The sequence below is a fragment of the Berghia stephanieae genome, chromosome 2 (genome assembly GCF_034508935.2).
Source record: "Berghia stephanieae isolate SIO BIC M18660-M18661 chromosome 2, UCSD_Bste_1.3, whole genome shotgun sequence".
Taxonomy (NCBI): domain Eukaryota; kingdom Metazoa; phylum Mollusca; class Gastropoda; order Nudibranchia; family Aeolidiidae; genus Berghia; species Berghia stephanieae.
In genome coordinates this window covers 109,059,821-109,076,127 of record NC_088361.1, presented here as the reverse complement: position 1 = coordinate 109,076,127, position 16,307 = coordinate 109,059,821, and the positions used below count along the sequence as shown (strand labels likewise).

The following is a 16,307-nucleotide window of genomic DNA, read 5'->3' as shown; positions in this document are numbered from 1 at the left end:
GCTCTTAAACCAGCAATAGGATACGAAAAGCAGTCTTCAATGACGTCTTTTAACTCACTCAGCCCTAACACCGACTATATCCGTGGTTAACCCAGGGTTACTTTTACCCCATGCCTATTTATTACATTTTTATGAAACAAATATAGGCGTAGTATCAAAGCTCATGTTTTTTAGTTTTTGCATGGTAATGATAGTTTAATGAAACTATCCATGGACATGCTCATTTTTAATACATTTTTTTTCCAATTTCGAAAAGTAGCAAAAATCTCTAGGATTGAGTGAGTTAACCTCAAATTCTCATCACAACTATAAAGAGAGGCCATCGAGATAGAGGAGGGAAGGTTTGACAAGGTAATAATGCTGGTATAATGTCAAAATCAAGTCAGGGTTTTCATTCCAATGTCATATTTTTACAATATATCTTCCGTAAGGCTTTTGTAAAGCTATCGAACTAGATACTTTCAGAAACAAATCTTAATTCCTACTTTCGTTTGTAATATTAAGCTACATCTAAGACATAAGACCTAATTGATCTATCCGTTTAATGCAATTTCAACCCCCAACCATGATTCATGCTGCTCATTTGTGTATACCCCCCCCCCCCCACCCCACAGCTTGATCGACTTTTAGGAATTTAATGCTGGCGAAATTTTAAGTATTTATCATATCATATGGTTTAGGGAAAAATAGGATAAAATCCCTTGAATGCCCTAAATATTAATAGTAATGCCATAAATCTATTGATTAAAGATTACAATAATGATACACGTGGTAAAGATATTTAAATTGAAAACAAAACATATCTCACGACCCTTCATTATGTCCTTGCTGATGATAGGAAGATAGGAAGACTTTGATAAAGTTGAATAAAATGATTTAATATGTAATTTATAAATTCAGGTTTGGAACTGTGTGGAGGTCAGGATGACCCAGTGGACAAAGTGATAAGGGTCAAGGACGTACAGTCTGGAGGTGCTGCATCTGATGATAGGAGAATACAGGTGAATATAAAATGAGTATTTTGAAACCTTAGTATTTTTTATTTTGATTGAAATTGTTCCATCATTTTCAAATTTGCAAATATTGATGTGAATAGTGGAATTGACACACTGCTGTGAAAATTGATGACGATGCCTGACTTATAATTGCTTGATAATTAAAATTATTAATTATAATATTTGATAAAGCCATTAAAAAGAACAAATCATTCAAGATTATCACACCCTCTTGAATATTCTACCAATTATACTACCTAAATGAATTCCAAGAATAATCCATAAAATATAAATTTTAGCTCTCAAAATTGACTTCTATAACCAGTTCTCAAATAACGACAACTATCAATATCCCATTTTTTTTTTATTTTGTCAATATTCCATCAAAATTATACACACACACAGGCGCGCGCATATATGAAATGTTTCAACAAGATATGACTGACTAACAAAATCTGCTGTATCGGTAATGATTCTACAAATTGTTTTAAATGTTATATATATATATATATATATATATATATATATATATATATATATATTATATATATATATATATATATATATACTTTTTTCCTTAAATGAGTGTTAAGTTTAATGACATTAAAACGATGTGCCTAGTATTTACAATGGCAATCCTTTTATACCATGAATAAGACAGTGACAGCGTCATTTTTCTCTTTATGTTCAGTTGGTCTCATTTCCTCTTTCTTTTTCTTTTTAATGAAATGTTAATCTAAAATTAAAATTTATGAATTATACAATATTAATACTTGAAGTATCACATTAATTAATCCATCCCCAGCCCGGCGTCGAGGTGACGGAAATTGACGGGAAAAGCACTAAAGGTCTGACCGTCAAAGAGGCTGAAACAATCTTGGACGCATCTTTCCTAATCAAGTCTCCTGTCAACCTTGGCATTGAAATACGTCATTCCTATCACTTGTGACCTTTGACATGGAATAATGGATTGAGATATCCATCTTTATCGGGGTTGCCAATTTGGCAGATTTTCTGCCAAATGTCCTTTTTTTGGCAGAATTTGAAGTCGTCTGGCAGAAAGAGAAAAAACGGTTTGGCAGTTTAGCAGATTATATTTTCCGAGGCCTAGGAATGAATGTATAGATCTACTCCACGTTTTCCATGGCAATTTTTATGTATTAGTGATTTTTTTACACTTGGGAAATGAAAAAAAAAATTATGACATCGGCCTTGCGAATTTTTGTTTAACAAAACTGATGAGTTTTCAAAGGGGGTACTATAAATAGTACGGTTTGGCAGATTTTTGTCGTATTTGGCAGATTTTTAAAATCCAGTTGGCAGAATGCCTGAAAATAATCTGGCAACCCTGATCTTTATTCCAAGCATACATGCCAAAATCTATCTACCCAATGAGATAAATCAGGATGACCTTTTGAGTAAATTAAATAAGGCAAATGAGTCTCCGGTCTGTATAATGATATAATTAATGACAACACGAGGATTATTTGTCGGCTTCATTTAGCCTAATGAATGTTATACGAACTTTTTGATTATTTATAATTGCTTATTGTGTGGTATACATAGCACTATACTTTTTTGCTGGGATGTCAAATGTTTGAAATTGACGTGCACACATTTGCAGGTTTGATCAACAAACACAATTATATGGGCTTGTTTTAACATTGTTGTGATGGACAATATTTTGCGTTGGTTTAAGAGTAGATATTTACATTTCAACAATGAGGTCATAACAATTTGAGTTATCTGACCTGCAAATGAGTTCACGTCGTATGCAATCTATTCATATATAAAATAGAAAATTTTCAAAATTATAATTTAACTCTCTCATTACCAGCCATTTTCAGAATTTTTCATGAAACTTCACACCCACCCAACACAAAAATAGATTTTTTTCTACTCAAACAGAAAATGAACAAATACATTCCATACATAATATTGTCCATCCAGTGTCTAATTTTTATCGCTAGAACAAACTATTTTCTTTATAATTTGTGATGTACAAAGGAGATCAGAATGAGAAAATTGCTGGTCGCATCGTAACGAATGTGACGATTTTCCTATGGGTGGTAATGAGAGGGTTAAATTAAAATAAATTCATTTTTTAAATCATAAATATGATACTAGTGATATTAAATATAACTTATGAAATATTCATTTCCTGAATGTCCTCTAAAACACACGTGACAACAATATTAAGATAAATGACAAGTACTATTCTTTGGGTGAAATCAACTGCAACTTCTTTTATTTAATCTATTTCGCGTTTTGATTCTGCTTACACTTGTAAACCATTCAAAATCGATTATATTATATCGTTATAATGTTTATAAACACAGACATTTGACATTTTGACACAGACATTTGACATTTTGACATTTTGGTTATAAAGAGCATGGAACTTCAGCTGATATTTGACTCATTGCCTCAGTCCGGTAAATACAATCATTATTTTTATATTCAAAATGTAAACCCTGGGTTATTTTGTTTTTTAATGTTACTCAGGAAATTTGTAATCGGTTATTTACAAAAAACAAGAATATAACAAAATACCCAACACGGAACGTTTCGGTCTCAAAGCCCTTCTTCATTCATCAACAATAACAATAAAAACATTACTTAAAAACCAGACGGCATTAATGTATTCATGTTTTATCTATTTTTGTTGTTGGCTCAAGAAGTGTTTTGAGCCCAAAACGTTTCGTGTTGGGTATTTATCTAATTTTTTTTTGGAGCTGTTATATTCATTTTTTTATTACTTTTTATAGTCCACACCTTTTATCAGCTTGGTATAATTTTAATTTGTAATCATATATTTATTTATTTTGAATTTGCTTTGCGGCATCTGGTTCATCCTAACGTATTGCCGATTTGAGTTGATGGGTTACATATGTTTAATTGTTACGCATGAACTACGCAATGGTTTGTAAGCTCCAGTCTCGTTTAATAAAATGAATTTCATAATTATGTTACAGTGAATGACCTAATCAGTCGGATTGTGAAACGGTTTGAACTGAGATATTGCCAAGTTTAGTTAGAAGGTCAATTTTTATCCAATGTGAGTTCTTGTCGTAAATAATTAAATCAATCCTTTTTGTACATCATCGGGAAATATCAAAGCTTAATTTCACTTCTAAATATATTTTACAGCTGGTCAAGTTGAAAAAGAATGAAATTTGAGAAAAGTCGCTGGATACCTCTCCCATACATCTGACCATAACTTCATGAAAAATCACCCGATTCACGTCATGTAAAGATTAAAATGCTCTGGGGAGCATATGCTTTCAGAACATGTAAAATGTATACCAAAATTTTCACCTTCTTACTGATTATGCCACGAACTGACACAAATGACTCCATTCATGATATTAACTCTCTCCTTGCCAGCAATTTTCAGGGTTTTCCCCAAATTTCACACCCAACCAACACAAAAATATCTAGATTTTTGTCACTTAAACACAATATCAGTAAGTTCTTGCGATAAATAATTTCTTTAGCAAAACATGCTCTATCTACAACACACTAGATATGTATTTTCTTTAAGTTTTATGATATACAAGAGAAATTTGAATAAGAAAAAACGTTGGTTGTATGGGTAACGAATGTGACGATTTTTCTATAGATAGTATGCGCTTGGCAAAGAATCTCATAACATTGCCATCCGGAAGTAAACGGACCAACACACAAAACTGTGGGTAACCATGAACGTTTATAGTCGGGTTAATACAGTTCAGTGAGCATTTCTCATAAACGCGGATGGCAAAAAACAATAACAAAGACCTGAGTGACGTCATCTTCGAACTATCTATAGTTGGTAAGGAAAGGGTTCATGAAAATCACACGACGGCCTTTCTTCTTCTTTTAATTCTTACTAAAAATTCTTCTACTTGGAGAGATATAAATCTTGTAAAGGTCAACGGCAATACAGACCATAACACTTGCGTACTCTGAACTTGATAATGCCAACTTTTCAAGAGCTAAACTATAAATATACAAAAGATCCTTTTCATGTATTTCATTACAGCAGCCGTATTAAGAATGATTTTAAACATTGATAATAAATAAATTCCCTTTATTCATCCCTAAGGGGAAATTTTTCTTTAGGGTCTATTCCAAGGGAAGACTGTAATAACCCAGGTGTCAGCCGCAGTGCAGCGCCGCAAAGTAAGCTAAGGCTAGGTGACTTGCTCAAGGCCACACAACGCGGCGGGTAGTCGAACTCGGTACCTTTCGGGTACGAAGCAAAGACCATACCGCTGAGCCACGCTGTCCCATGAATAATGGGAATAATGGGCGTAATTTATTTATTTATTCATTAAATCTTTTTGACATGTTAAGCAAAGTATCATTTAAGTAAGTAGATAGATAGGCGTCAGCGAATTTATTTGCTTTTCCGTGAAAATTGATAGAATCATATAAGTTGGTAACCTTGTGGGGCTATGTGGTCTTCTGGTATGACACTCGCTTTCGGATATGAAGTTCCTGGATTCGAGCCTCGCTTGGCGCATAGATGAGTCCTTGGAAAAGGCTCTTTACTCACATTCTCTCACCGTACTCATGTGTAAAATGAGTATCTGGCCGTAAACAGCGTTGTTTCTGTCGGAGAAATTTGTAATATCGCCAATCTGGCCTCATGTCTCGTTCTACATGTTACAAGCTGCTGCTGGTTAGGGACCCCTTGTAAAGCGCTTTGAGTACGTTTAGTGGATATTGCGCTATTTACAAGCTCAATTTAAACCTCAATTTATTAATGTAATGCAGTTATCGTTGATATTGTTTTTGCCCTCATCACTTACTCGTATTCATGAAAACGTTTTCAAATAAGGAAAAGAATTGTTGACTTCAGGTTTCCTAAGATTGTTTAAAAGGAATGTTATGTTATGTAAAAGCAATATTTTTACACTTTAAATGTTATAAACATGCCTTTATTAACATTGCATTTTGTCGTATATGATTATGTACATAACGCTTAAAGTAAAAGAATGTGAGAGACAATGATGAATGTTACCTATACTCAGTAGGGTATGTTACAGTGTCAGATATGTAGAGAATATGAATAGTTTTTTCGTTTTCTTCTTTATTTCTTTGAAAAACCTAAATCTCAAATTGCCACAGCATCTGCCTCTGATGTTCTTGAAAATGAACATATCTGATGGAGGTTCAATCACTCAATTGTTTACATGTCCAAGGCGGACGAGGGTCCTTGTCATGGGCTCATTCTTGCAAGGTTAATTTACTTTTTATTTTATCAATAGGATTCAAGTCTGATGTCACGTCCGCCCAGTAACGAGCAGCTTGGTTCTAAACAAAGAAAGTCGGTACTTTTTATTCTTCATGCTGGCTAGAACTTTTTTTTCACATGTCATGTGATCTGAATGTATAAAAGTCAGAACATGATATCCGATTTATAATGTTTTTCTCCTCTGGATACACTTTTATTCTTGTCGGAGAAGTATTTCATAAGGGCGTCCGCCATTGTTCCGATAGTTTAGAACCAGTTATTAAGTTACTCTGAGTCATTACAAGGCAAGTGATATCACGACTATTGAAGCCTATTGGACTTAAAACTTAATAAATATTCTTCACCTAGTTCATTCGGCCATGACATAGAGTGTTACGGCGAGGACGAGAGACGCATGCGCACAACCAACATGACGTTCTCTCTTTAATAACTGTTCCGCCGGTGACGTCACAGACTATGGGTGACGTCCAATCAAGGGACGCTACTCTTCCGCTAATCTCATTCCCTATACTCTTTTCAGTATCTATGATTATTTATATTTCTATATATCTGGCACTGACTCTGTCCTACACGATTTGTCATATCTATCTAATTTATAAAGTAGCCGATGTTTTGTGATAATACTAATACTCCGTACTCCTGGTTGGAATGCTCTGTATAATAATGTTCGTATTAACTCATCGTTGTTATAAATATTATGATCTCATTAACAGTGTAAACACGATGCATAGTTTTCTTAATTAACTCTATCTCAGTACAGTGATTTGGGGTGGTTAAAAATGGAATTTTAATTTTGCCTTTGCAATCATTTCCAAGTAATTGTTTTTGAACACATTATATGACGTTTGAAGAAAGGGGTACACGGGGATATATTCTTAGATTAAAGTACGATTTTCTCAATATCTTAAAGCATTTATACCATTTTTGTCCCCCCCCCCTCCCCCCCCCCCTTCTAATACAATCATATAATATGATGGTTCCCCAAAAGACGGCATGGCCACGAGATGTAGAATATTTCACAATTGTATGCTAATTGAGGTACGTTCAAGTTTATTGTTACCGGATAAAGTAGTGCTATAATCTATAATAAGTCAACAAACAGGCATTTTATATATTTGGTTTTCTAAGTTAGATATAATTATATTATGTCCCATTCAAATGCATAGCTCTACAATATTTATCTCTGATTCATGAAGTCAAAAAAGAAAAAAGACACATGTTTTTGTTTGTTTATTTGCGTGTTTGTGTCCGTGTGTGTGTTTGTTATCTATGACATTATATTTATTTTTTTGACATGATTTCGTTACAATATTATGTTAAGATTCCACATTAATAATGAAAACCAAATGCAATAGAATCAATAGCCTATCTTCTGAACAGAGAAATATGAAAGAATATATATATATATATATATATATATATATATATATATATATATATATATATAATAATATATATACACACACAATATATATATATATATATATATATATATATATATATATATATATGGGATAAGTGTTGCTCTTTTGTTTTAATAGACATGAAACAAAATAAATAGAACTCAGGCACTACTGCAATATAGTATTTATGATATTAAAGTAGAAATAAAAATATAAGGAAAATCCATCTCCAAAATCTATATTTTTCTGGATTTTTTCACTTTTATTTTTTCCCTACGTTCTAAAGTATATGCATAAGAAAAACATATATTTTCAAATGATTATTTTTAATAGTTGTACTAAGTATGTCTTGATACTGTTCATATGTTAGTAAATACAAATGTTACATCATAGCTGATGGTGGTGATGTTTAATTAAGGGCAATGCAGACGTCTTCCTTTTTAAGTTTTCGCTTGGGTCGACAACATCTCTTTTCATAGCTTCGTCAATGATAAATGAATTATTTTCTGGGTTTTTTATTGTTTTTGTTTTTTTATTTATTTTTTTTTTTTATTTTTTTTTTTTTTTTTTTGGGGGGGGGGGGGATATATCTGATGCTATTTTATGTTATAATATGTGGTAATCCCTCCAGAATTAAAATTATTAAAAAGATATTTTCGAAGCCCCGGGTCTGATAGTTTTTGCCAAGATAAGGGTCATTTAAATCGATCGATATTTAAAATACGAGTTTTCTGGCCACATTTTTTAAAAACAATTTTTTTCTCCGGAATACGGACGTTAACTGGTGAAGTGTTATTTTAATGTGTTATTTCACCAGGCTTGTTTGTGATCACATGATTTGTGCGTAATGTGTGCTCGTGATATTGCCTTACCAATGAAGAATCGTATATATATATATAAAATTAAGCAATGTACGCAAGTACCGATTAATCATTATGAGTACCAATGTGCTGTTATTGGAGGAGATATTTCATTGTTTCTGATCAGAAGTTATTGAGAGCTCACAGTGCGTGGTTTTGGAAATTCCTCAAAATGGAGGGTAAGAAACTCTCTCTATTGACAATACCACATTGACAAAAAATTCCTTCTTTGTTGTTATTGTTATGAATTTTATATATTATATAACTCATCTAATATCGGTACTTATTGATATATATTTTATTAAAACATCAATATTTCAATGTAAAATGTAACGATGTAATGCGTCATGTTTTATTTATATTCTGTATAATAATAAAACCAATACATTGAGATGTATTCTTCCCAGTCTTAAACTTCTATTTAATTGTATGTATCAGTCCGATGAATATATCTCTGAATTCATGTTTGACATGACGAGCGAGGAATGATCAATTCAATAGACAGGTAGATAACCACGCCTCTCGGACAATCGTCAAAATGTAAAGTATGACAGTCATTGGTAGACCCAGCAAACTACACATGTTTTGCTATCGATATTATGTGTTTAAGTAAAATACCCACTGTTCTACCGCTTGATCAACTGAACCAACACAGAAAACTATGTGTAAATTTAACGTTCATAATCTGATCGAGAAAATTGTGTCATAACCAGTCACCCATTTGTCGGCATAAAAACAATAACAATGATCAGAGAAAGGTCGATTTCATTCACGTTACTGTTTATAAACAACAACCTATGTTTGTCCGAGCACGTGTGAGGGTGTGTCACAAATTCCATGTTTTGATTGGTCAAAAATCTACTGGTTAATTGTCTGGCTCTCTCCTAGATTACCATGACATGGAATGTCCACGCCTTTGTGGGAGTCCTTGGCAGAGAGGGAAACAGCCAAATGTATCTTGTTGGTTCGAGAGATGATATTTTCCCCTTGTAAATCATCTCAGTCCAACATGTTATGCATCGATAGTTACATATATATATATGTATTTAATATATTAATATATAGTATATTATATGGTTGTTTTGAAAATTTGAAACGTTCAGTATATCGCTTAGTGGGCTACTGCTGGTGAAAACTTTATGTGTCTCAATGAGTACGTTGATGGTTACGCTCTTAACTTACATGGTTCCAATTTGAACCATTTACCCTTTGTCTTACCTTTTCTTGGGTAATTGTAATTGATTGTAATTCTAGGATTTTTTGTCTGGTGCTGATATGACCTAATGTGTCGCAAGCAGCGTAAAACACAATACAGTGCATAACAGAGAGATGATTTACAAGGGAAAAAATATCATCTCCCAAAACTAACTATACCTTTGACTGTTTCCCTCTCAGTCAGGGTATCAACCAGGGCCAGGACAAAACCAAGTATTCTCATTCCAAGACAAAGACAGAAAGCAAGTTGGAAAATAGATATAAGGCGATAGAAGACACAGTAAGTACCTCCCTGCCCACTATGGGAGGTCAGGAAACCTCACATGCTTTGTTTACATTTTAATTATGATTTGTAAACATTTGAGTGTATTCTTCTTGGTGGGGACCTGTGCTTGTGTCTGGATGAAATACTCTTGGAATCTCCATCTGTTTCCTATTTTAACAAATTCCCCTTTGTCTTACCTTTTCTTGGGTGCTTTAATTTTGATTCTGGAACTTTTTGCTATCCCATTTTCTTCCTTTTTACTGGCGCTGATATAACCTCAATGTGTTGCAAGCGCAGTAAAACCTTTTAAAAAAATAATTAAAAAAACAAACAAAACAAGCAGCGTAAAACCCTTAAAATGAAAACAAAAACCCTTTGATGGCGGACGTATATTCACTCAAATGATTAAAGAATAATTTCTCTCATTATTTTTCCTCTTTCTTATGGCGATCGTCCTACTGTATTGTGACGTAATATCTTTTGGCGTTATCAGACTACAGGTTTACAGCTGCCATCCAACCCAGTAATATTACAAAAGTTGAGCTTTTATATAGCGCAATATCCACTAAAAGTGCTTAAAGTGCTTTACATTGGGTTCCTGACCAACAGGAACAACTAACATGTAGGACGAGACATGACGCCTGTTGGGCGAGATTACAATTTTTTTCCGACAAAGACAACGCTGTTAACGGCCAGGTACTCATTTTACACCTGAGTATGGTGAGAGGATGTGAGTAAAGAGCGTTTTCCAAGGACTCAATTATCCGAGAGAGGCTCGAATCTAGGACCTTTCGATCTGAAAGAGGATCTCATACCACAAGACCACATAGCCGCATATAGAAGCTCGAAAAACTGGTTGGCCAAGGCAGAACCTTAATATTTTGTTTATCTTTTAAACATAACTTACAACAATTTTAACCATCCACAGACAATTCTTATTATTTCACCATAAACAAATATGAAAGATAACCCAGAAAAGCCCAGCTTCAGTTTTGATTAGGTGCCTCATCATAATCAATTCACTGGTGGCACTTACAATGCCTACATGCCCTCACTTGTGTGCATGTGTGTATTAATCAGAGATAGAGAGAGAAAAAAAAAAAAAAAAAAGAGAGAGAGAGAGAGAGAGAGAGAGAGAGAGAGAGAGAGAGAGAGAGAGAGAGAGAGAGAGAGAGAGAGAGAGGGTGGGTAGGTTGGGGTAGGTATGTGTGGTTATCAATATTTAGTGTGATATACCCAAAATACCGGTTATTGCCATTTCCAAAATATCACCGTGATCTTTTAATTATAATATTACCACACCAGACTTAGTAATAATAATAACAATGTCATTCTGAGGCTATAATACAAGTTACCTGTGTCGTCACAGACACTGAGATAGCATCCTTTGTGCTAAATATAAAGTTTGACAACCTGGTTGCACTGTACTTTATGGTCGAATAAATACTACGCCGCCGCCCAGGTCCAGTTCAACATGATTTCCCAATGCCTCTAGCAAGGGAAATTTACCGACCACCACAAACTACGTATGCTAAATTTTCCTATAAAACAAAAGCCACCGTGTAGTGTAGGGGATGGACTGCTGTTTGAAGTTGAGGGTCATCATTAAATCAATAAACTTGAGGTCTTCTTCTTCTTCTTCTTCTTCTTCTTCTTCTTCTTCTTCTTCTTCTTCTTCTTCTTCTTCTTCTTCTTCTTCTTCTTCTTCTTCTTCTTCTTCTTCTTCTTCTTCTTCTTCTTCTTCTTCTTCTTCTTCTTCTTCTTCTTCTTCTTGTCTTCTTCTTTGTTGTTCTTTGTTTTGTTGTTGTTGTTTGTTGTTGTTTGTTTTTTTTCTTTTCTTCTTCTTCTTCTTCTTCTTCTTCTTCTTCTTCTTCTTCTTCTTCTTCTTCTTCTTCTTCTTCTTCTTCTTCTTCTTCTTCTTCTTCTTCTTCTTCTTCTTCTTCTTCTTCTTCTTCTTCTTCTTCTTCTTCTTCTTCTTCTTCTTCTTCTTCTTCTTCTTCTTCTTCTTCTTCTTCTTTCTTCTCTCTTCTTCTTCTTTTCTTCTTCTTCTTCTTCTTCTTCTTCTTCTTCTTCTTCTTCTTTTCTTCTTCTTCTTCTTCTTCTTCTCTTCTTCTCTCTTCTTCTTCTTCTTCTTCTTCTTCTTCTTCTTCTTCTCTTCTTCTTCTTCTTCTTTCTTCTTCTTCTTCTTCTTCTTCTTCTTCTTCTTTCTTCTTCTTCTTCTTCTTCTTCTTCTTTCTTCTTCTTCTTCTTCTTCTTCTTCTTCTTCTTCTTCTTCTTCTTCTTCTTCTTCTTCTTCTTCTTCTTCTTCTTTCTTCTTCTTCTTTCTCTTCTTCTTCTTCTTCTTCTTCTTCTTCTTCTTCTTCTTCTTCTTCTTCTTCTTCTTCTTCTTCTTCTTCTTCTTTCTTCTCTTCTTCTTCTTCTTCTTCTTCTTCTTTTTCTTTTCTTTTCTTCTCTCTTCTTCTTCTTCTTTCTTCTTCTTCTTCTTCTTCTTCTTCTTCTTCTTCTTCTTCTTCTTCTTCTTCTTCTTCTTCTTCTTCTTCTTCTTCTTCTTCTTCTTCTTCTTCTTCTTCTTCTTTTTCTTCTTCTTCTTCTTCTTCTTTCTTCTTCTTCTTCTTCTTTCTTCTTTCTTCTTCTTCTTCTTCTTCTTCTTCTTCTTCTTCTCTTCTTTCTTCTTCTTCTTCTTCTTCTTCTTCTTCTTCTTCTTCTTCTTCTTCTTCTTCTTCTTTTCTTCTCTTTTTTTCTTTTTTCTTTTTTTTTCTTCTTCTTCTTCTTCTTCTTCTTCTTCTTCTTCTTCTTCTTCCTTCTTCTTCTCTTCTTCTTCTTCTTCTTCTTCTTCTTCTTCTTCTTCTTCTTCTTCTCTTCTTCTTCTTCTTTTCTTCTTTTTTCTTCTTCTTCTTCTTCTTCTTCTTCTTCTTCTTCTTCTTTCTTCTTCTTCTTCTTCTTCTTCTTCTTCTTCTTTTTTTTTTTGTTTTTTTTTTCTTCTTCTTCTTCTTCTTCTTCTTCTTCTTCTTTCTTCTTCTTCTTCTTCTTCTTCTTCTTCTTCTTCTTCTTCTTCTTCTTCTTCTTTTCTTCTCTTCTTCTTCTTCTTCTTCTTCTTCTTCTTCTTCTTCTTCTTCTTCTTCTTTCTTCTTCTTCTTCTTCTTTCTTCTTCTTCTTCTTCTTCTTCTTCTTCTTCTTCTCTTCTTCTTCTTCTTCTTCTTCTTCTTCTTCTTCTTCTTCTTCTTCTTCTTCTTCTTCTTCTTCTTCTTCTTCTTCTTCTTCTTCTTCTTCTTTTCTTCTTCTTTTTCTTCTTCTTCTTCTCTTCTTCTTTTTTTTCTTTGTTTTCTTTTTTTTCTTTTTCTTTTTCTTTCTTTTCTTCTTCTTCTTCTTCTTCTTCTTCTTCTTCTCTTCTTCTTCTTCTTCTTCTTCTTCTTCTTCTTCTCTTCTTCTTCTTCTTCTTCTTCTTCTTCTCTTCTTCTTCTTCTTCTTCTTTCTTCTTCTTCTTCTTCTTCTTCTTCTTCTTCTTCTTCTTCTTCTTCTTCTTCTTCTTCTTCTTCTTCTTCTTGTGAGTTTTTATAAGTATCTGTTTGTCTCAGATCAAATTCTATTCAAACGACCTGGAAATATTATTATTGATAAAGATGGTTGTCGAAGATCTTAATCCGTAATACCCTTTAATCAGTACAAGTTCAAAGGCCTCTCTTACGTTTTAAGTTTGCTTGCGATTGGAATACAACAGGTTCGGGTATGTGGTCTAGTGGTATGACACTCGCTTTCGGATCGGAATGTCCTGGGTTCGAGCCTCGCTCGGCGCATAGTTGAGTCCTTGGAGAAGGCTCTTTACTCACCTTCTCTCACCGTACTCAGGTGTAAAATGAGTACCTGGTCCTTAACAGCGTTGTCTCTGTCCCAACAAATTGTAATATCGCCTGACAGGCGTCATGTCTCGTCCTACATGTTATGTGTTGCTGTTGGCCAGGGACCCCTTGTAAAGCGCATTGAGCACGTTTAGTGGATATTGCGCTATATAAAAAAAGCTCAAGGTTTATGGGAATAAGTGAAGTTTCCAGTGAGATTTTGTTCATCTCAAAAGGGTAGTGGTATTGGGCGAGTTCCATAAACATTGAATTCTCTGCAACCCACTTTTATCAATTAAGTCTTGACATTTAGGAATTTATAATTTATAAACTTCATTTGGGACCCAATCAATTTAGGGCAATATGCATCTTTTTTGTGTAAGAAGAATGTAGTTTGCAATTTTTGCGTTGCTTGATTGCCAGATAGATAAATGATTGAATGACCATTTTGGCCAGTCAATTGGCCGTTCGACCTCGGCGTGATACATATTTTCGTCTTTTTGTCTTTGTCGCCTCTATTGCCCACAGGTATAATATTGTCGTGCTCTCAAAAATCACGTTTTTAAAATATTGGCCAGAAAAACTCGTCTTTCAAATATAAATTGATTAAAATTACCATTATCTTGGCAAAAACTCTCAAACCTGGGACTTTGCAAGTCCCAGATTTGAGAGTTTTTGACAAAATGAGGGTCACTATAATCGATCGATATTTGAAGGACGAGTATTCTGGCCAAACTATTTAATACGCATTTTTTTTTTCAATGGCAGAATAGTGTTATAGTTTTTATATAGCAGGGCAATCACCTGCCTTATGATCCCCGCACTGACGTTACCTTTTACGTCCACGTTAAGAAAAACGTGAAACGCCCCGATTTAGAATCAGTTAGGGGTGCTTAAATCATTGTTACATTTCGCTGACAAAGCAGGGTAGTATAATATTCTGTAATCAAAGCACAAACGCTCTGTCTCAGCTGTTTCTGTAAGGTTAAAACACATACACACACACACATACGCACACACAAACAAACAAACAAACAAGAATAAAACAAAGCGAAAAGTGATTCTGTATATTGAGCAATATCCAATAAATGTGTTCAAATCATTTTGCAAGTGGTCCCAACACTTAATATGACAATTCATGACGACTCTAGGATTTCGCACAAAATGTTTCTTTTTTTTTTTCGAAAGAGACAATGCTATTACAGGCCAGGTACGCATTTTACACCTGAGTACATTGGCATAATGCGAGTAAAGTGACTTCTCTAAGACTCGACTTTCCATCACTCGCGGACTCGAACCATGAACGTACAATTTAAATCATAGAATAATAAAAAGGCGTCCTTGGAGTTGCAATTATTTTTTTTCTGACCCAGATTTCAACTCATCAAATGATGTTTCCGCGAAGCAAAATATTATGAATAGCACAGACCATTCTAAGACGGTAAAAATGGAAATGAATGACAGACAAACTGACACACATAGACACAAAAACACACACACAAAAACACACACACATACACAAACACACACACACACATTATTATTATTATTATTATTATTATTATTATTATTATTATTATATCATATTATATTATTATATATTATTATCATTATTATTATTATTATTATTATTATTATATATTATTATTATTATCATTATTATTATTATTATTATTATTATTATTATTATTATTATTATTATTATTATTATTATTATTATTTATTATTATTATATATTATTATTATTATTTATATTATATTATTATTATTATTATTATTATTATTATTATTATATTATTATTATTATTATATATTATAGTAGTATAGTAGTTAGTAGTAGTAGTAGTAGTAGTAGTAGTAGTAGTAGTAGTAGTAGTAGTATTATTATTATTATTATTATTATTATTATTATTATTATTATTATTATTATTATTATTATCATTATAGTCTTACATCAGTATTATTATTATGACTTCAAAATTGAACGTGGGATTATTTTGAACGAAATGGCATTTTAGAATTATGAAATTATTTTCGTTTATGAATATTATATTTTTTACAACAAAGGACAGAAAAGATACGTTCCTGATGTTGTTGACAACAAAGTAAAATACCTACCTATAAACAATGGAACAAGTCAAGTGACAGTGTGAAGTAAAAAAATGAACTTAAAAATGAACTTTTATATAGTGCATATCCACTAAATGTGCTCAAATCGCTTTACAAGGGGTCCCTGACCAACAGCAACACGTAACATGTAGAACAAAACATGACGACTGTAAGGCGATATTACATTTTTTTTTTCTGACAGAGACAACGCTGTCGACGGCCAGGTACTCATTTTACACCTGAGTACGGTGAGAGAATGTGAGTAAAAAGCCTTTTCCAAGGACTCAACTATGCGCGAGCGCGAGGCTCGAACCCTGGACCTTCAGATCCGAAAGCGAGTGTCATACCACAATAGCCGTACGTGGTACTGGAGTATAGTGTA

General features: G+C 33.4%; 1 protein-coding gene across 4 annotated transcripts in view; it reads left to right on the top strand.

The window, feature by feature from the left end:
- Nucleotides 1-2,880, top strand: part of LOC144966210 (uncharacterized) — an 84,087-nt gene extending 81,207 nt beyond the window's left edge. For 3 of the 4 annotated variants that reach the window (XM_078902387.1, XM_078902385.1, XM_078902386.1), the window contains 2 exons: nt 901-1,001; nt 1,801-2,880. In XM_078902387.1, the coding sequence (XP_078758513.1) occupies nt 901-1,001; nt 1,801-1,944 (245 nt within the window). In that variant the 3' untranslated portion in view covers nt 1,945-2,880. The remainder of the gene's footprint in view (nt 1-900; nt 1,002-1,800) is intronic. The other variant, XM_078902384.1, reaches the window with a different exon arrangement.
- Nucleotides 2,881-16,307: the final 13,427 nt, after the last annotated feature.